Source organism: Anser brachyrhynchus (assembly GCF_964034855.1).
Source record: "Anser brachyrhynchus genome assembly, chromosome: 1".
In the NCBI taxonomy this organism is placed as follows: Eukaryota; Metazoa; Chordata; class Aves; order Anseriformes; family Anatidae; genus Anser; species Anser brachyrhynchus.
Genome location: NC_137694.1, coordinates 138601813 through 138623226, shown reverse-complemented (window position 1 = coordinate 138623226; position 21414 = coordinate 138601813). Strand labels below are relative to the sequence as shown.

Genomic DNA, 21414 nt, shown 5'->3' with positions numbered 1-21414 from the left:
TTACCATCATTTTTAGATAGATCTGGCACTTGGCACTAGTGGCACCCAGCAGCATTGCCACAGTTAAGGACATGTCAGCGTAATGCAGCTTTTGTTGTAAGGCTGTAAACCAATTCCAACCTGCCATAATAGCTCTAATGTAAACTACTAATCATCCCTGCCTCTCCTCGAGTGGTGCGCAGTGTAGCTGGCAGTATGGTTAAAAAAATAAATAAATAAGAGCACTCGCATATTCTTCTGAAGGAAGCGGTGCGTGTCGCACAGGCGGCTGGCAGAAGCCCTCTCCTTCAGCTCACCTACCCTTCCACTGTAACAAAACAGCGCCGCTTTGGTCCGTTGCAAACCCTCCCCACAAACAGAAAGCCTTCAGGCTATGGCAGCGCCTTCGCCTTCTCCCTTGAATTCCCACCCACGCCGCGACAGAGCATGGATTCGGAGGAGCTGCTGCCCTCCTGCTCCTCTTCCTCCCACACGTGCAGCCAGGCCAAAACCACCGCCATGCTCTGGGGTCGGGGCTTTCCAGCGCTGCTGGCCTGGGGACAGTCCTTCAACATCTGCTGGCACTGGGGCTGGCACCAGGAGGAGGAAGAGGAGGAGGAAGGCCAGGTTTCCTGGCATGCTCCGGGGCAGGCCAGGCTGCTTCCCGCAGCCCTGCTCTTCAGCTCCAGACCGCTCTCATCCTCCTGAGGTCGGCAGGGCCAGAGGCCAAAGGCTCGGCCCCACGACGGAGGGCACAGGCGCTGTGCTGGCGGCAGACGGAGCTCGGTTTCCTCACTGGCAGAGAAACGACGTCCAAAGCGGGCGCTGGGTTGTGAAAGCAGGGATTTGGATGTTGGGACACGCCAGGTGCGCAGCCACCTTCGCTCTGCCCCCTTGTGCACACGCAGCAGTGACACAGGCTGTAATTACACCGTATCGCTTTGGCAGAACCCTTGCCTCATTCGGCACAGAGGTAACCATAAAAGTCGTCTTTCCTAACTTTTAGAACTACCTCAACAGCTCTCTGGCGGGCCTGTGTGGGGAGAGGGATTAAGTATTAGGTGCAAGTTAATTTTTGCCTACCATCAATCTTTCCTGCCTGATGGTTTCTTTGCCCACCCCTGGAACTGGATGTTTTAAAACCTGGAGTTGGTACGCCTGCGAGCAGGAAGTGTTTAGTCTGTTCATATGCTTTAGGCATATAAAGTAGAAGCCCTCAGCGCAGGAATTAAAATTAAGAGATGCATGTTCTCAAATTAATATTTCACGATCAATTATAAATAGACGTGGTGCAAATTATGATACTGATTAACTAGAAACTGGGGCAAATTAAAATACATGTATATGATATTTCAATCACTTTTAAGAAGGCTATCAATCAGCTTTAAGGTCTTCTGGACTTCCACTCACTGCCGCCTTCGTCAAAGCCAGTTTTCTACACATCACAAATACCAAACTTAACTACTACGACTTCCAAACTGCAAAATGCTCAGCATTTAGTCTTCCCCTACCAAATTTCAATCAAACCACATATACAGAAGACAAAAGGCAGGAGGAAAATGCCAAATAAGTTCCTTGAGAAGCTTTTAAACTTCCAAAAGGAGTTATTAGTACATGAAAACTGTTTGTAATCCATCAGTAAGATGACTTTCAGTGACCGCATTTCTAGAGTTAATAGCCTGGTGTCACAATTAAAGTTAGTTCGTCTTCTGGCAATTCACTTATTAGAGTTTTCATTTTTAAAAGCTGATTATATTGAGATCTTTATACAAACAGGACTTTTTTTTTTTTTAATCAAATTGAAGCATTGCAAGGAACATCGGAACGGTAATTTCTAGTGAAACTATGAGTTGTTTAGTCCACTGAACGCTTGTTATACAACAAGGGTTCTCTGGATACCAAACAACGAAATGATACGTGAGGCAATACCAGACTTGCAGTGATTTATTGTAGAAATAAAAGACTAGTTTTTGCCAGCAATAAGCAAAGAGCATAATCAGATATCAAAGAGGAAAAGTAAAGCATTAAGCAACAGCCGAAGCTCCGGTTGGTTAGCTCTCTCCCCCCAAAGAGACTAAGGGGCAAAGCCTCACGTTTCCCCACTGTGTTATCAGGATGCCCCCCGTGCTGGGCAGCCTGGTCGGTCCAGCCACCGAAGGACTACACGGGGCAGTCTCTCAAACCCTGTACTTATCGTATGTCGAGGCTCACTGCTCCGTTGTGTCGCCTGATTATTTTGGCTCCAAGGACAAGACGTGTCGCCTCTCCTGTCTCAGGTCGATGCGCCCAATTTGAACAGAACAGTGCGAACCTGTCCCATAAAGAGGAACTGGAGGCCACGTGCTTGCCGTGAGCAGGCACACCTGGTAACCTATGCGACTGCTTTTGTTCTGGGCTACGCGAGTCGCCTGCCCCTGCCGATATGGGTCAGCAGAGGGTCTCGCGACGGCACTGGCTAACCCAGCTTACACCAGCCACCTGCAGGTACGCCGCATATGTGATTCGTGCTTGGAAAATTGTTCGGAGCATAAATAGCCTCTTCCCCTTTACTTCTGCACACTGCTTTTTCTTAGTGACACAATCGCTGATTGTGCCCCGCTTATCCTCCCAGCTTTGGATTCGCCTTCCTTGTGCTCCGAGATCAGAACTTCAGATAAAGTTTCCTGATCTGACCGGGGGCAGTGGCTGGTGGTGGCTACACTTTCAGAGTGAAGAGCTGGATCTTTTCAGTTCACAACTCAAAGCAATTATTAACTTTTTGCACTGAACCTAGACTCCAGAGCTCAAACTTTTCCCTCTCCCAAAAAAAAGGCTGTCTCGAATCCCACCTATAAAAATGAGAAGCCCAGTAAGATGCGGCAGAAAAGATACTCACTTTTAAAAGACAGGCTAAAGTGTATGTGCCAAGGGCACACAACTTTGACTAAGTTTAGGTAGAGAGAAAAAGACCTAGTTTGGTTTACTCTGAATTGAAATCCTGAAAATCTCTCTGGTAAGCACTAGAAAGCAAGCTCTTCTTGGAAAACTAACCACACGCCTCGGAGACAGAAGGGCTGGGTTTACACCAGACCTCGTCGCTGCCTTCACTCACCAGCACAGAGCCCGAGGATGAGCTCCCAGCCATCCCTCCGCTGTGCCACCTCTGCAACGGGGCTGCTCCGGTGCTGCAGCACGACTGGGGCGCTGGGACGGGGGAATCGAGGCCAAGGAGTCAGGACGGGAGACGCGGCTCCCTGCACCACCAGCACTTCCCAGCCCTTCTTCCTTCGCCTCTCTCCCCTGAAAGATCCTCTGGCAGCTACCGCTGCCAGCGAGCGCGGGCGTTTCTGAGAGCTAAGGACAGCCCCTCGGAGAAACACGGGCGGCCCAAAACACTGGCACTTCAATGCTTTTGAGACTCCTGCCTCGAAAAGTTACTTGGCGACTTCTTACAGTAAGCAGAGTTAACTGATCCAAGCTTTAATTAAGCATATCGCAATAAACACTTTCGCTTTTTGTCACGCTGCAGTCCCAGTTTTGAAATTACTGCATGAAAACACGGCTAATCTAGGTGAAAACATTCCTGTTGACAAGCTGGCTCATTTTTGAAGCCCTGGCTAGACAAACCGAGTCAAAGCAAGGCAGCATGCAACTGCCAAGAGGGAACTGCGCACAAACAACTGTACGAGGAGGAAACTACTTGTCCTTGGAAGTAACCACCCTGAGTCAGGACTGAAGGAAAGCTTTCCAGTTCTGTCAAATCTGTCCCAGTCCTACTCGGGCCAGCTGACGTTTCCCTGGTGGTATGTTTGCTGCCTTAATCTGGCATTTCCAAATTCAACATTTTTTTTAATAGTAGTCAAGAACGTAACAGCACCAAAACGCTCGGGTCACATTTTCATCACGCTGTTTCTCCTTGGTTCGAAAAAGATTTGGAAAGTGTTACGCACCCTAGGCACAATACCCGGTTTTACTCTGCCAAGAGAAACTAATGCTAGAAAAATGCTCAGATGACTTCAAACTGTACGCACATCTGCCTTTCTGTCGTCAGGGTTCTTCTGCTTGTTTCCCTTTTTTATCTCTGCATTTTGAGAAAGAGAAAGGAGAATCCCAGCCTCCTGTGGAGCTGCCAGGAGTGAAGAAAATGAGAGGAAGCGCTACCCACGAGGCCACGTGCGACGGAACGCACACAAAACGCGCTCACTGCGCAGCTCGCTCGCCCCACTGCTCCGGACACTCGCTGCAAACACCTCCTGTCTGCCTCACCTGCCTGCTCAGACACCACGCCAGCTCCCTTTTCCTCCACCGTTCCTCTTGCTAAAACTACCAGCAGCTCCACAGAGGCTCCCTGGCTGCTAAGCGGAGGAAGTCAGAGGCACTCACTGACTTTATGGAGTTTTGGGCTGAGGTCTGAGGACGCTGCACGGGTCCGTACAGACGTGCGGCTCACCGTAAGTTTGTTAAGACCAGAAGCGCGCTAACCTCTTCTAGAGCAACGGGAGGGAAGAGGAAATTCAGATCTTCGCTTCCTGGCAAACTCAAAGCTTCCTTTGTCAATGTTACAGGACAGAAAAAAATAAAAAAAAAATAAAAAAAGAAGAGTTATTACTAAGCATGCTGCAAACCAAAAATTAAAAAAAAAAAAAAAAAAGAGAGAGAGATAAAAAAGCGAAAGCGCAGCTCCTCAGCCATAACTAACCCCCAGTCCCCGGGAGCAGGCTCCTGACAGCCAGGGCTGCAGGGCGAGGGGCCGGGCAGCGGCAGCCCCCCACCGCCACCCGCCCTCACAGCGCCTTACCTGGGGCCGGACCCGGCAGTCCCCGCTCTGAGGCAAAGCGGCCGGAAGGAAAAAAAAAAAAAAAATGAAATAATAGTAATAATAATAAACGTAGCGAAGCCGCAGCGGGGCCCTCCGGCTGCGGCCCGGCCCCCGCCACACCCCGCGGCCGGGGGGCGGCCGGCGGCGGGGAGGAGCCCGGCGGGGCACGGCGGCCCCAGCGCCCCCAAGGTCGCGGCGGCCCCGCTGGGGCTCGGCGGGGAGGCGGCGGCGGCGGCCAGGTCTACCCCGCTCCGCGCTCGGGGCGCCGCCGCGGTGTCCGGGCGCGGTGCTCACCTGCGGGCGGGGGGCAGCGGCGGCGGCCCAGCTGCCGCAGGATGGCGGCGATGCCGGCGCGGTAGACGGCGAGCAGGGGCGGCAGCGCAGACAATAGCGACATGGCTGCCTCCTCCCGCCCCGCGGAGACCAGGGGAAGGCGCCCGGCCGGCTGCGTGGCGCGGCGGGGCTCCGGCGGCGGGCCGGGGGCGGCTCCGGCGGCACCCGCCCAGCGGAAGGGCAGGGGAGGAGGGAGGGAAGGAGGGAAGGGAGAAGGGAAGGGAAGGAGGGACGGAGGGAGGGAGGCGCCGCTGTCACGGCCGCGCCGCGGCTCCCGCCCTTCTGGGCATGTGCGGCGGGGGAAGGGAAGGGAGGGAGGGAGGGAAGGGACGGGAGGGAGGGAGGGGAGGGAAGGGACGGGCCCGCGGCGGAGGAGGGGGGCAGCCCGGAGACCGGACCCCAAAGCCCAAACCCTGCACCAATGTCAGCGCCTCGGCCCCGTGGTGAAGGCGGAGAGGGCTTGAGGCAGCGGGGAGCCCGCCCTGATGGCCCTTCTGACCGACTGCAGGTCTGGCTGAGGGGCGGGCGGCGCTCAGGGGGATCTCGGGTGCGTTGTTCCCCTAACAGAGATGTGCTTCAGCCCTGGCACCGAGCTAAAACTGTCAACAGCAGTCCCGCGAGAGGAAGCTTTTACCCCTGTGCTCGGTTTCAACCCGTAAGTAACGCTTCGTCCATGAGGAGCCACGCAAAGTTTTGGGGGTGCTTTCAAGTGTCATCTCTTCCTCCCCTTAAAACAAAACAAACTCACTTTCTAGAAAAACACACAGCAATACGACTTCTTCTGCGTCAGATCAGATCGCTCAGCAGAACTGGCTTTCTGTCTGCTCTCGGAAATATATGCATAAAGTCAAAGCAGACTCTGTAGTTGCTCCGGGACAAAAACAAGCATTTAATGTTATGTATCTCTGAATTTCTTCTCTTTTTATTAACGCGCCGGATTATGCAAGCATAAATAATAAACGACATCACGCAGTCACATCAATGAAGGTTTCGTTCTTAATGTATATTGTTCTCAGCCATGCACGCCGTGGTAGGAAGAGCATCACAAAAAGACATGAAAGAAGAAACACTGACGTTTAGAAAAGGTGTATTATTCTTTCAACTTATCTCAGTAAAAATCAAGTCCTGGCTCCTTTATGCTGAGGACTCTTTACAGCCTGTTCTCAGAACTACAGCATTAATGAAAGCTCTTTGTAACTTTAAACTGTGAAACTTGCCTACAGTGCATTTATGCTATCTTTATATAAATACGCCATGCTTTCTCGGGTTTTCTAGTATAATAAAATCAATCAATGCACATTCAAGCCGTGGAAATAAATGTTCTTCTGTCCTTTTTCAGACAGTGCTATGCAAAAATTAGACCAAGGGGGGGAACAACTGATGGGTCAAGATTATGTTCTTACTGGTCCTACTACTTCTTTCAGTGTTAAAATTATTTCCAACCCTCCATGATTCATAGAAGGATTGCGGAAAATTTGTCTGAGCACCATTTATTTCTTCTAAAGGCTGATGGGATGTGAAGTAGAGGAGAAACAATAACATTAAGAAAGTCTCTCTGTCTTCGATTCTTCTCAATTAGTGTATTATGATACATTCTAGTTTTAACTGATACTTCCTTTTCCTTGTTTTTCTGTAGTTATATTTTTTTCTTATTGATATGCTGGTGGTTTTTTTTTTTTTTTTTCCCTTACAATCATTAGCTGTGTAGCTTTGAGTCTTTGGGCTGGAATCTTGTCCATCTGCTTTAGATACCTCACTGAGACATTATTACCTCAGTGAAATTTTAGGTGTCTGAGCCCTGGAAGGGACGAAAGTAGTAATCTAATTGTCTCAGCTTTCCTATACAGACAGTGGCCAGCGAAAGGCACTTCTGAAGACCTGCAGAAGATGACTGCTTCCTTTGAGGTGCTTTGAGCGCTTCCCTCTTTCCGCTGACTGCAACAGTGAACTCACACAGCCAGCAGGCAAAGACAGCCTGTGGTTAGAGCACAGATAGCCTCTTGGAAAAGTCATTGGAAATACTAGTAATACTCCATCCACACTTGCTCCAGCTGATCCATCCCTCCTGCAGGACTGGCAGTAATGAAGTGGTATGTGATCATAGCACTTCCACCCACATTTTGCATAAAGATGCATAAAGCTGTAAGAAAGGAAGTGGGTGATGTTTCTAGACTCTTAATTAAACCCTGAGCTCAAACTTCCCAGCAGAATGGCATAATCAGCAACCATAAGGTATCACGGGTGGTGAGGTGTTGCAGCTGAGAGCCTGCGCAGCCAGGAACACAAGAGGCACGGGGCCGTGCCGGAGCACACAGAAGTGAATCCAAGGGTGGGCTAGCAGTTCAAACACTCTGGCGTGGAGTGGACAGCATGGGGAGCAAAAGGGGGTTAGGCCCGTTTCTCGTTTTGTTCCGTGACGATCCCCCAGACAGCACGTCTTTCCCAGGTACGTGAGTTTGACTCCCTTTGAGAAGAGAACGAGTCATCGGCTCTCTGTACTCACCACACAGAGGTGCAGGTTCAGTGGGAGAGGCTGGCCATGCTTTTTGCCTGAGCATGGCGTAACAGTGAGGCAGCCTCTCGAGAGGCAAGCGGTGTCTCATCAATCCCTCTCAGGCGGTGACATCCAGAATTCCACTTCCTTGCTCACTTTGAGACGTGCTCTTTGCATTTCGCACGTACGTCAAAGCTGGTGGCCCGAACCGGAAGACGTGAGACATAATTCTGACTGCTGCTAATTTTTCAGGCTTCTGAAAGGGATTTAAATGCCTCTGTTCCTAAGCTGGATTGCAGTAGAACTTGAGGCAAGAGATAAGTGCCTATCTTCCTGAACATGTGTGGGTGAATAAAGTTAAATGCCCGAGGAGCTTTCAGGTTCAGTAGGGAGGTGCTCACAAGATTAGGCAGCGATGGGAAATAGTCAGTTGGGATTGTTGTCTGCAATTCATGTCGGGTTTTGAGTACCTGCATACCATTTTGACAGGCTGCATGCTCCTATTTTTTCCTCTATGCAAAAAAAGTCATTTTAGTTACCCCCAAACTAGACTTGCCAGATAGTAGGCATTTGAGCCTAGCATGATCATACAGAAGACTCAGTTCTCAGGGACCCCTTCAGCAGCTTGGGGAGGGTGTTACCTGGAAAACAAATTAACCTTTGCCAAGAGGACAGCTATCCACAGCTATGCAGTGGGAAGTCCCTGGGATTGAGAGCAGACACCCATACCGTGGGCAACCATCTATTGGGATGCATTTATTTTTATTTAGTAGCATGAGGGATGGGTCTACAAACAACCCTCTGTGAACCTGCATTAGTGCTACTGCATTTGCCTGTGATGCAGAAAGGTTTTTGACCCCTCTCAATCTTTTTCACATATTTCACTTTTCAAGAAAATGGTCTCATTAGGAAAAAACGACCCTTGTCAGTGTGCCAGTAGTGATAAGGAAACGAAGCCCAAGAATAGAGTAAACAAAAGAAATTGGAGTTTTGTAGCCTAGCACTGATGGTAAGTTCATGGGAAAGAGGGGACAGAGTCCTAGTCCATATTCCCTGAACAGCTTACGCTTTTTAGACTGGAGAAGAATAGGATGAAGATATGGACTGTTAATAGCTAATAGAGTCCTCGAACGGGAACAACCACCTCTCTTCAGCCAAATGTGCAAGCCACCAACCTATTACACAAGAAGCGTGCTGCGCTGATTCCTCTTGCTGAGCTTTTTTTAAAGTGACTGGCCCTGCAGCATCATCATGCGTACTTGTGCATCGTCGTGCTCGGCGCATGTCATGCTGTTAGGTCGCACCTGGTCTGCAAAGCCTGCAGCGTGAGTAGCCGGGGCTGGGTTTGCTCCCCGCAGCACCCCTGCTCCCTGGCAGGTAGGATCTGAGCAACTTCCCCTGCTGCTATCGCCTGCCGTTCAGGCAAGACTCAGAGACCGAAGAGACAGAAGGCAGAAAAGAGCCGATAATGTTGAACAAAATAAAATCCCCAAGCACGTGTGCTTGCATACGGTACTTCTGAAGGAACCTAAGTATAAAGTAGGTGAGGTGTAACAGAAATGCAAGAGCTTTTGTTAAAAATAGCTTCTGTCATAAAATACATCAAAACAGTGGATATACTTAGAAATGATTATGGTTATTAGTGGTCTACAAAGTGTACTCGGCAACTTTAATTGGTGAATTTGCTGAAAGAATAACAAAATAGCTGGAAAGCCTAGATATGGCAAGGATTAACCAGCCTTATTTCAGCAGTGAAAAATCGGTTCTCATGCATTTCTTTGACTTTATTTGAAAACATCCATAAGTATATAAAAGAATACCGATTGATTAGCATACATGGAGTTTTAAGAGCCCTTTGAGAAGATCCTGCACATAAGGGAAGCTAAACATCTGTGGGGTAAGAACCAGAATATTTACAAAACAGAAGGAAAGAACAAAAACCTGCACTCAGACTAGAGCAAAACAGGGAGTGACTTCCATGGTGAAATCTGAGCAAAATACCAGCAGGGTGTCCAGTTACCCTTCTAGGTCTGAGGCTGGCTAATACATTCCCTAATGTCTTGGATGGGGCAAGGGAGAAGTTGTTGCAACAAAGTGGCACAGGGCTGTTGGCATTAATCAAGGTGGGAGAGGAACTGAAGGATCTCAGACAGATTTCTACAAGACAGGTCGCCTGGCGGTGGTCCAGCATGAATAAAGTAATGCTATTGGGAAAAAAATAATAATAAAAAAAAAAGATTAATCGTGCCCGCTATAGAAATGGCTTTGTTGACAGTGCAGTTGTGTAAAAAGATACCCTCTGTCAATACCTGCAGTGTGGTTATTTCAGTGTTTGTACGGCAGCGCCTGCAAGCGCCTGTGGAATAGTGTGTGCAACACTGCCCAACCCATATTTAAGAGGATTTTGCAAAGGTTCGGCCAACAGTCAATAAGGTGATTATAGTCCCAAACAAGAGTTTTCCATGGCACCTGGCCCTTCATCTCTCCATGATCTCTCCCTTAGCAATATTGCAAGATAAACATGGCTTTCATCAGAAACTCGAATAGCAACATTCTCATGTGGAGGAAATAGAAAAGCACAGTCACCCCTCACAAGCTGGGTATCATGAGTTGATCCGCACCTGTATTTTTGCTGCATTTGCTTGCAAGAATACTTGGTACCACAAACAGCACTATTAAAAGAGGCAAGGTTCATGGGGAGAAAATAGCAGATGGGCTTCCAGGCGCACATAGCCTTGCCTGTGATCTTAGACAAGCGTGGCTGTGACACCACTGCTGCTGGATGGACTCGAGATGCAGCACCAGAGCTCACTGGTCTCCCCTGTGCCGTCTGCTGGCACTTCCCTGACGGCTGCTCTTATCTCCATCCGCGCCAAGCAGCCTCAGGCAATGGTGTGACCAAGCCCTGTGGGCACAGGGAGCCTTGGTGCCTGGGGACACCGGCTGTGACACATCCTACACGCCACAGACAAGCGGGTGACAACAAGCTACGATCAAGGAGTGCTTGCTCTGCAGATGGGCGGGCGGCAGGGCGATGGGAGCTGGAGTTTGGCTGTCAGGTTCTGCAGTGGTGCAGGAGGGACAAAGTGTCCGGGATTGTGCCAGGCACAACTGCTCGTGTGGTCAGGGCTGCAGCTGGTGTTTTACACGGTGAGTGAGGGAAGGCATCTGCTGCTGCCAAGAGAAAGCGGTAATTAACCGGTTTGAACTTTTCATGCAGCTTGAAGTGACCTGGGTTTGTGCCCCAGTCTGTGTGTGTGTGTGTGTGTTTTTCCTCATGCATTCCCATTTTGCCCATCAACTTCTGGACAGGAGCTGATGCCTGTCATCTTTAGGACCCGCGCTGCTTTCGTGCTCCACTGTGCAGACGTCCTGGGCTCCTTGGGCATCTCCTGCCCACAGCACTCCGCGGTGAGCGCAGGGAAAGCAATTCCCTGTGAGTTGTCGCAGGCTGTCCGGGGTGCTCAGACTGCCTGGCTCTAGGCTGCTGCTGACGAGAGAGGAAGCAGCGATGGGTAAAGACACGTGTAGCATGAGCTGGAGGGAAGATCAGGCCAAAACACAATGCAAATGCAGAGAAAAGGGAGATACGCAGATGCCACAAAACGAGAGTTGTGGGAAGGGCTAGAGATGGGTCAGTCTCTGGTTCAGCTTCACTGAAAAATGAATGCTCCAGCTGGCTGCTCACCCAGACCACAGCACACAGTGGGAGGAAGAAGGCAGGCGACCCTCGGTAACCAGGAGATGCCCAGCGCCCTTGGAGCTACCTCCCATCTATACCAAATGTGCCAGGGGCTGCTGAGCATCGGAGGGCATCCAGCAGCACCTCGAGCCCACTCTGCCCCTGCTGTCCTTTTGTCCCTCCTCTGACACAGCTGCCACCACCGCTACCTCTCCTTGTCCCGCGGCAGTCAGCGCCCGGTCCGTTTTTCCCAATTCTGCCTCGCTTTGCTTTCTAATCACCCTGACAATCCTGTCTCTCTATCTGCCTACAGTCACTGGGTTCCCCATTCTCTTGATCACACCTGCCTGTCAGTTGTCCAAAAGATTACGTATGCCTCAATTTTTCCACTTACTTTAATAAATGAGTGGTTGCAGTGTTATATAACTTGTTTATGTTTGGCTTGCACAGTGATGGTTGGGATTTTGGCTATTCCATAGCATTACATTAATTTACTAGGCACAAAGCACAACTGTGTAAAAAGCTAGAAAGGGCAAGAAAGGAAAGGACTCAAAATGGGTGCATTTGAAAATTTAAAAGGGAATGCTACAAGAATAAAGAGGTCCTGCCATCCTTGAGGACAAGCTCACACGTGACATAGATAAGAGGAGACATCTGAAAAAAAAAAAAACTCTCATTTCTTGTCCTTGGGATGATCCATGTCCCTGGAAGCACACTGAGCTTTGCTTTTCACTCTTCAAATCACTTTTTGTCGGTACAGAAGAAAACTGTGGTGTGATCAGAGTGCCAAATTGCCTTACGAGCCACTGCAGAGAAGATTCAGCAAGGCACAGACCTTACACTTCTCTAACACTTGCCTGTGATGAGCCATAAAATGTCCAAGAGTTATACTTTGACCCACTAAAATATAAGCACTAGAAATTATCCTAGACATTGTGCTGACAAAAAGAATTTAAACACTGGAGAAAGCCAAGAGCTCATCATGAGAGTTGTTAAGAATACACTTCCTGACTTACCTAAATACGTCCGATTCCAATTATACATACAATATAAGATTATTGAAATTCAGGCTATCAAAAGGCAATAAACTTTCTGATTATACGTAATATCTTACTTCTGATAGCCTAATGCCAAGTCCATTAAGGCAGCAGTTTAACTCAACATCATCGTCACATCCCGGTGCGCAGTGAGACAGTGCAGACCGAGAGATCAGCCATTTTAAAAAATCTGACACTAGAGACTCACAAATAAGTAACAAAGTGGTTGTTGCTGACTACGCTGGCGGCCCGAGAGCTGAGGCAGCTCCAGCCGGATCGATAACACCGGGATCCCCAGGGGGCACACTGGTTAGAAACGGGGCGTTGTAAGATTTCCTATTACACTAGGTTTTGTGGTGTTTCCTAATCTGCTGCCGCTGTTTCGGTAATACCAGCCATTTACATTCAGTATTTAATGATGATAAGCCTAACATAAAGGGCTCGGATATCGCTGCTTGTATATACGATAGGCATATTTTTAGTTTCTGGGTTTGTGATTTTTTTTGAGTAAAATTATGCTTTTAAGTACCAGCGTGGCATTATCAAATGACATAGGTAGTTGACATGCATAAGAAGCTTTTAAAACTCAGATTTAAGCCTGTTTTGTAACAACTACTTTTCATCTAGTAAAAGACCTTAATCCAAACCAACCAATAACTCAAGTGAACAGTTACAGTCTTTAAAACTACTTCTTAAAACGAGGCGCTTTTTTTTTTTTTTCTTTTTCTGGAAACTTGCGAAAGAACATCATATAGTGATCCACTATAGGTCATTTTGACTGTTAATTGATAAGTTTAGGATAAGCTTCTTTACCACTGCAGAACATTTTATTCCAATATCCCAGCACGATGTTCTTCTGCTCCCTGACTTCACTTCAAAGCAGATTTATATAAGGTCTAGATCACTAAACTATAGAGAGTTTATCCAACCTCTCATAATAATAATTAAAAAAATGCATATATTGTAACCGTATATGCATGTTTATGTGTATGGACAGATAAAATAACACTCTGAAATGTCATTAAGCTTGTGGGAGGGGAGTGGCATTTCCTACATCCTGGACTTAACATGGAAGTGTTTGAAGGGGTTAGTTGATGCTGTTACTTCTCTCCTGAAAGAGTGTGTATGTTTACCTATATCAATCACATGACAGCAGTGATGCTACTTTGGAAAAAAAATATATATATATATATATCGATTATAACATGCATTTGTTACACAAAAATTGTAGGTGGACAGCAAATTTTCCTGGTAACTGCACACTCAAATTGAAAGCCGTAGCAAATAGGTTTTAATCTATCAGATGTGCAAACCCAGGAGCCTTTGCTACTGTTTCAGATTAAAGGAAAGAAAGCAGCCAAAAATATACATTACATGCAAACTGAGTGGCTTGATGCTCATGATTTCGCTGGCTGGGTTTCTGATTGCAAAACAAGGGGGTTTCCTGCAACTGGCGTGTTGGATCTTGTGCCCATCTCACTTGTGGCCAGCCTGTCTTTTGTTGGGTTTTTTGCTTCCGAGAAGATCACAAACATCCATGCACTGTGCTGAAGTATTTTTCTCAAGGAGGAATCAAGGTAAAAGCTGGTTTCTCCTTACTAAATTCTGCATCTGTCTTTCCTTGCTTTTTCATGTCTCACAACATCAATCATGCCCTAGTTCTGCATTGTCTTTCCACAAACTGTTTACAATATGCCATCAATAGCAATCAGGGATCTGATTCTCTCTCTCCTGGTATTGTTGATTAAATAGGAAGAGTAAAAACAGAAAGAGCACTTCCCTGCTTAATCAAAGTAGAGTTTATTTACACACAAAGGCATACATTTACCTGTATTCAGGCCCAAAGAAATTGCTTTTCCTACATACAGGCTTATTTTCCTCCTCTATGTAACTATTAACTGTTTCTGCTCCAAACAAAAGGTTAATTTACATCATGATGTTAAAAAAAGAAAATTTTACTAAACTTCAGAAATTTGTGTGGAGGAATGTCTGTGCTGCAGCTTGGGGAACGCACCGAACACAGAGCAGCCACACTGCATGAGATGCAAGATCAGCACCAGCCTGTATGTGTCTGTTAAAATGACCAGTACCTGGTATCTTAGAGGGAAGTTTAAAGTCTTGTCACCAGACAATCTTCTATATGGTAAATTCCACCTTCTTTCTCATCTTCACTTATTATACTGATACTTAATCCCTGGAGAGGGACTCTTCATCAGGGGGTATAGTGATAGGACATGGGGGAATGGCTTTAACCTGAAACAGGGTAGATTTAGATTAGATATAAGGAGGAAATTCTTTAATCTGACGGTGGTGAGGCCCTGGCACAGGTTGCCCAGAGAAGCTGTGGATGCCCCATCCCCAGAGGTGTTCAAGGCCAGGCTGGATGGGGCTTTGGGCAACCTGGTGTGGTGGGAGGTGTCCCTGCCCATGGCAGGGGGGTTGGAACAGGGCAATCTTTAAGGTCCTTTCCAACCCAAACCATTCTATGATTCTATGATTAATAAAGATTGATAGACTAAAATTCTGAAGATGTAATGTCCATTTTTTGTCCTGCCACCATTAACTGTCTCTTTAGCTACAGTTGGTATCGAGATAACTACTCAAATTACTTTTGAATTTTATTAAGTCTCCTAGTTGTTTCATGCTCTGAGTTTCATGGTCTAACCACACACATTTGGTGACAAAATATTTCAATTTTTTTTTAACTTTCCACCTACTAATCTTATTGCATAGCCCCTTGTTTCTGTATTTTGAGGCTGGAAATAAAAATCCCAGTCTCTCTTTAAAGCAGTTATTATTTTGTATACTCCTTTTTTTGTCTTACTCATTTCCTGTTTAGTGTAAGAGATCTTTTCCATTTCTTCAGAGGGAGTTCACGAGACAACACAATCTGTCAACCTTCTATTTAGACACCCCCTGTTCAAAGTGTGCTGTGGCGTGTCTATTAATGTTACCGAGACTGATGCACAGAACGAAGTGTTAGTATAGAGAGTACCTCGTGTATTTACACTGCGAGACTGCAAGTGTAAACTAGGAAGAGATTAAAGCATTAAGGGAACCAAGTGATGTTCTTGTCAAGGCCTGCACAGAGCTAGCTACTCGCACAGCTGTCTTCCCTGCTTGTAACTACTCGGCCACATGGGAACATGGATGAGGACGGCTGCCTGCTGCCCCTGGGCTCTCGGGGCAGGCTCTGGTCCCAGCACGCCTCGATAGGGCGAGACCTCTCCAGGTTCTGCGAGCGGGACAAATACATCTGACAGACCAGAGCAGGACTGCCTTGGGTAACATCTGCCTTCCCACCAGCCGAAAAGTCTTCTGCACCCATGCACGGTGGGACCGCATCCCCTCCTCGCCGACGAGATCCCCACGCGGCTGAGGACACTTTGTAAGTCATGTTTTTTCCTGCACTTTCTGTTTTTCTTACTAATACTTTTTGCCACTTGAGAGAGAGAGCGAGAGAGGGGGGAGGAATAAAAAAGAAAAAATATAAAGGCTGTCCAATGAGTCCTTGAAACATTGTAAATGGAAGGCTTGGTCTCGACCCAGACCTTGCCTTTTTAATTATCTGCTGCTGCTACTTGGAATTTTCGGAGCTGTTTGAGCCCTGTAATAACTTGTTTGATTTATAGCTACAATGATTTATTCCTGCTGGGGGGGGAACCACGCTGATTGCTTCTCTCTGGGCTTTGCTGAGTCACTCTGTACACTCATTAGCTATTGCAATGGGTCTCTAAAAAGACAAAATACCAGTCCTCATAATTTTCTGAAAGCAAACACTTGATGCACACGCTGTAACACAGCCTGCAGAGTGTATCGTACGGGAAACTGAACCCACCTGTGCAGTGTGCAGGTACGTCAGGTTTTTTCCCAGCGCAATACGTTTTGCTATACAGCAAAGATCAGATGTTCTCTCTGTTATTTTTTTTGCTCACCTAAAGCCACTGGTTTATTTTATATTCTGTCTATGTGCTACTGCAATCTGTTATCTCTTTCACTTTTTTTTGCTGTGTACTAGGCTGATAGTTTCAATGAAAACTTAAGAACCCTTAAGAACCTCAAGCCTTTTTTCTGATCATTGTGCTGGATGGCAGTCCCACTTAATACATATCCTTTAGTTTGTTTGTTTGTTTTGTTTTTTACTCCCAGACCAACCAGTTTCCATTTACACATTCTGAAGTGCTTCCAGTAGAAAACCCAACCAACTGGATGTTTTTGTACGTGGTTGCTTTGCACCCTTTGAATAAAATCAGTCACCGCTTTACAGAGGGCCCATCACATATCATTTTGAGTACTCAACAAGAGGTAATTTTTTGCTGCATTCAGACCTCTTACACAAAGAGGAACTTTGCTCTTCTTTCAGTATTAGCATCGTGCCTGCAAATAGAAATAATTTTGCCTTCAATTAAGCTTGCTACGCACCAGCGGAGCACCACTGACTTCAAGTTTATTCCAAACTTACAAGGCAGAGGAGAACAGATTTCACTACCCTGAAGATACATTTCCTGGTAGCCTGCAGCCGCTAACCATAAACCCATCCAGACTACTAGTGCACAGCACCTCATCTACCTAGCCATTCATTTTACCATTTCCTTACCCCAGTGCGTTCTCTTTGAAGCTTTTGTTCGTGTTTCTTTAACCTGCACGCAGCGTAAGGCATCCTGGCCAGCCCACCCGGCAGGGACCCCTTGGGGCAGCTGGCTGGGGGCTGCAGTGCCCCTCGAGGGACTGCCAGCTCACCCTGCCAACTTCGCTGATGCTCGGGGAAACAGAGGAATGCTTCCCCTGTGAATTTTCTATTATCAACTGGATCTCAAAATTTTAGGCTTTGCCTAGTTGTCAGTCTCTTTTTTATTTATGGACAGAAGAAACTCATTGAAAATATTCAAATCCAAGAATTAAGCCCTAGTGTGCATCTAGAAACAAATATATCTGTTAAGATAGTGGAAATTACGTGACAAGACCCCTGTGGACTAATTAGTAGAGTCAGCAAACAAACATTGGCTTCTTGACAGAGATCGTTTTTCTAACTTTTTTTTCCTCCTGAGAATCTGCCAGTTCCTCCAGCATATTTCTTCGCCTCCTAATATTGTGAAAGGCACCATTACTGTCTCCTGCATCCTTAGCACCCACCAATTCCAATCAAAATAGCAGCAATGAGGATGGATACCCACTGCCAGGCTTTCCTGCCTCTGGAAGCAGCACAAAGAGGGCAAAGCTGGTATCGTACGTCCCGTTCCTTCCATGGGTGTACCCAGGCGGCACAAGAAGTGCAAGGCTTGGAAGGCTGTCACTCTTGTGTCACCACGGGGCAACACCTCTGTGGCTGGTGCAGTGCAGGTGAAGGAAGGTGAGGGGGGGCTTTGTGGTCCCATTCGCAGCCGTGACTGCCAAGTGTGTCTGTGAACACATGTCCTGGTGCTACCTGCTGCCACTGCTGATTTGCAGCAGCTAATATTTTTATGAGATGTATGTAAAATGCTCAGACTGAGGATCTTCCCCGGTAACTTGCTGAGGACAAGATTCAAAGCCCAGCAAGACTATGAAAAACATCTCCATAGGCTTTGGTTCTCTTTGCATATGATGCCTGGCTGCAAAATGGAAAGAAAGGGCAGAGCGGTAGCGAATGTCCATGAGTGAAAGCTGGCCTGGAAATATCCAGCACCCCGTTGGATTTATAATAACAGATGACATGGGAAACAGCAGCCAAAATCACCTTTTAGCACAGGAATGGTTTTCTACATTTATTGTAACAAGAAGGCAAACTCGTTTCTATACAGCGGCCTCCCTGAGGGATCTGGGAGCTGGTCCTCCACCTTCTAAATCCTCGCGGACTGTCTCCATACTCTGACCTCCCCACCTGCGGCTGGGGCGAGCTTCATGAGAATGAAAAGAAATGAGCCACATCTAAAATGTAAATGCTGCAGAGGGTGTCTTTTCTGCTCCATCAGCGATGTCTGCAACACCGCCTTTGAGTCTCAGATTTGCTTACTGACGATAGCCCTTCAAGTGTTATGGTCCTGCTGTAGTTAAGCCGTGGTTTTGCTGGAAAAGTGACTCCAGAAAAAGAAAAAAAAAAGGCATCATGTGATTCCGTATGACTGCAGGCCAGATTATATCCTCAATTACACTTGTACAACCGTATTAAATACCAGTGGGGTTGCACAGGTGTAACTGGAAGCACGACTGCCCTGCACAATCTTAAACACCGCAGGGCAGAAGCAAGAAGACGCCATCTACCTCCACAGCTCCAGCCAAGCCGGCAAGCACAGCTACAGCACCGCAAAAATGTGCCAAATGTCCGGGTTTCCACGTTAAATCCTCTCAGATCTTACCTGAGGATGTGACTAGTGATTCTATCTATACACTCTCATACAAAAAGAGGGAATATTGAAGAAATAATAGTCTTCTCTACAAAAACAAGCAAACAGCAACAACAACAACAAAAAGATTTGAGCTCATACTTGAATGGTTTACTGGAAAGATTACAAGTTTCCATACCTGCTTTTCTTTGCATATCCGTGGTCTATTTTTCTCTCATACCCTAAGCAACAAGGGGACACATCAAGCAGGTGTTAGCTTATAAAATTAGAGACATTTTAAATACACTTTGCTAAGATATCTACACTGAGATGTCTGATGTTAAAAACAATAGAGCAAAAGATTTAAATGACTGAAAGCTATTTTAGAATAAATGTGACTTGTATCAGTGGTGTACACAAGAAGAAAATAAAGGAAAATTGCACAAATGGAAAGCATAAGCTGTGAATATCAATAGACTACAATATGTAGGCTTGCATATTATAGCTGCCATTGCTCTATTTGGCTTCAGAAACTGAATTATTTAGGATAATTATAATTACAGCTGGTAAGAATTTCCATGTTCAGGGAAATGCTAACATTTTAACATTTGTTTTCATGCTGAATCAGAATTAAAAAAAAAAATCAAATTCCTCTCAGAGCAAAATTCTGAAAAAATGTCATTCTTAGGTATTAAATATAGATATTGTCAAAACACTGTCCTACATATATCAATATCTGCAGCATCTACTAGGAACATATTGTAATATTTAATTTGGTATTCTAATATGATTACAAAGTCAACATGAAAGGAACAGGAAAATTAAACACTTCAATTCACAAAGCAGAATATTTGGACGTTGAACGTGGATGTCGTGGTGAGATTTTCAGCACCTCTGGAAATGTTTGCATTTTGAAAAAAATTATTTTCTGGCAGCAAACTTTCTCACCCGCTACAGTGCTACTAGCTAAGTTTTGACATCACATCTTCTCTTGGACAATATCCTGATCAGGCGGTTTGTCTTTCCCTCTCACTTTGTTCCTTCCTTCTTTCCTTTTTTTTCTTTCATTTCTAGCAGTGTGGTGACAGAGAGGCCTTATTTCTGCATTTATTTTTTTTTTGTACAGTGCCTAGCTACAGAAGGACCTTCATGTTGTGGATTATAATATATACGAAAGGTGGTTAAGATGCTATGGAAACACACAAGCCATGTGGCAGGACTGCATCAGATAACATAGGTGCACCCGTGCCATCTACCTGAAAAGGTGCTGCTCACCCTGGGAGGTGGAGAAGCACTGCTGCATCCCGGCCCCATGTCTGCAACCCCTTCACCTGCTTCTGCATTTCTGGGAACTGGGTGTTGGACAGGATGGCTCCTGTGGTGCGCTCGCAGGAGGTGCCTCAGCTGCATCAGCAAGTGACCCCATCTCCCTAGCACAGTCATGAATGCCTCGCTCACCAAAAACTCAAGCCTCAGCACAGAACAATCTGCTGATGCAGTTCTGACAGCGAGCAGCATCAAAAACTTCACAGGAAGGAGAGAGAAATGCTGTGAGGCAACGATGTGCCTGTTCCCACCAGTGTGAGCCGCCGTTCCCCGGCAGCTTGCCCTGGACAGAAGGCGAGGTGCCCGGCCACTGGTGACCAGGAGGGGATTTCATCAGGCCGGCCAGCACGCCTGGGGCTGTGGGAATTTTCTCTTCCCTTTTGCTTTTCAGTTAACCATCTCCCCTAAGTGCTACTGCAGTACAGATTATGGAAAACAAGGCTATCCGAAGGCAGAGGTACTTCGCCCTTGTGAGAGGAAATGAAGGTCTGTACTCTCAAATTGCTGCATGCTCTGAATTCCAGCTCAAGTCAAAATGAATTATGTACATTCAATACATCGAAAAACAAGTTCTTAACCTTTAAAAACAGGAGCTTATAAAGTTCACAGCGTGCATGTTTTTGCTGTCCCTATAAACGTCCAATGTCTTTTCAGATCACACAAATCTGCGTATCCTGGTTCCATCTGAGTTACTGGCAAAAATGTTGACCTCCAAATTTTAAAATAACAAACATATCTGTGGATATATTTTGTTTTGAAGTTTTATTAGGTTAGCTTGATTGCTTAATTGGTTGCTATTTTTTACACTAGGAAAAAGCAGCTGATTGTAGCTATACCATCCACACTATAAAATCTTTCATCTTTCTTCTTATTTTCCGTGCCTTGAAAGTCTAAGATTTTCAGCCTTTTAGATAAAATCTTTCTCAAACCTTCTCATGCGTTGTTGTTGTGCTGTATTCCTGGGAAGCAGCAGGATGACCTGAATGACCAGAACATGACTCTGGCTTCTGAGAAAGAGAATGTTATTTTTATGGTGCCATTTTAATATTCCAAGAATTAAGAGTCTAATAATTCGCCTTGACCATGAACGGTCTCAAAAGTGTGGTACTGTCAGACAGTATTGGGAAACTGCTCGGAGAAGGCCCGATCCTTCTCGTACTGCTGTCAGTGGGAATTCTGCCAAGCAAGCTCAGCATGAGCAGGGTATAACCCAAAGTAATCAGTTATACAGACGATTACATGAAAAGCCCTTAATTATAGCATGATGATTGAGTATTATTACAGTCATGAGACACAGACATCTTCTGGAACCAAAACCAAGAACAAGAACGTACTGAGAGTATCCCTGCTCTGAGCTGTGGCTCTGGCAGAGCCTTTTATCAGGTGGCTGTTCGCATGTTAGCACAGCTACCCTCGTTTCGGTGGCAGCCTGACACACAGAGTGAAGTGAGTGCAGGCTTCCT

The 21414-nt window shown here is 46.4% G+C and overlaps 1 protein-coding gene and 1 long non-coding RNA gene across 11 annotated transcripts in view; one reads left to right on the top strand and one right to left on the bottom strand.

Moving 5' to 3' along the window:
- ZBED1 (zinc finger BED-type containing 1) overlaps positions 1-21414 on the bottom strand; it is a 211555-nt gene that overhangs the window by 163653 nt on the left and 26488 nt on the right. For 2 of the 10 annotated variants that reach the window (XM_080598419.1, XM_080598421.1), the window contains exon 1: positions 5072-5210. The exons of 1 other annotated variant lie outside the window; for it this stretch is intronic. Coding sequence is in view for 1 of the 9 variants with exons in the window: in XM_080598418.1 (XP_080454544.1) it covers positions 5072-5174 (103 nt within the window). In the remaining 8 variants the exon portion in view is untranslated. Of the gene's footprint in view, positions 1-3070; positions 3163-4756; positions 4784-5071; positions 5405-21414 lie in introns of those variants that run through there. 7 more of the 10 variants (XM_080598420.1, XM_080598417.1, XM_080598418.1 and 4 more) reach the window with 7 other exon arrangements.
- Positions 5482-6404, top strand: LOC308197670. Its single transcript, XR_013953217.1, has 2 exons — positions 5482-5618; positions 5691-6404. It is a non-coding gene; the product is annotated as an uncharacterized lncRNA (long non-coding RNA).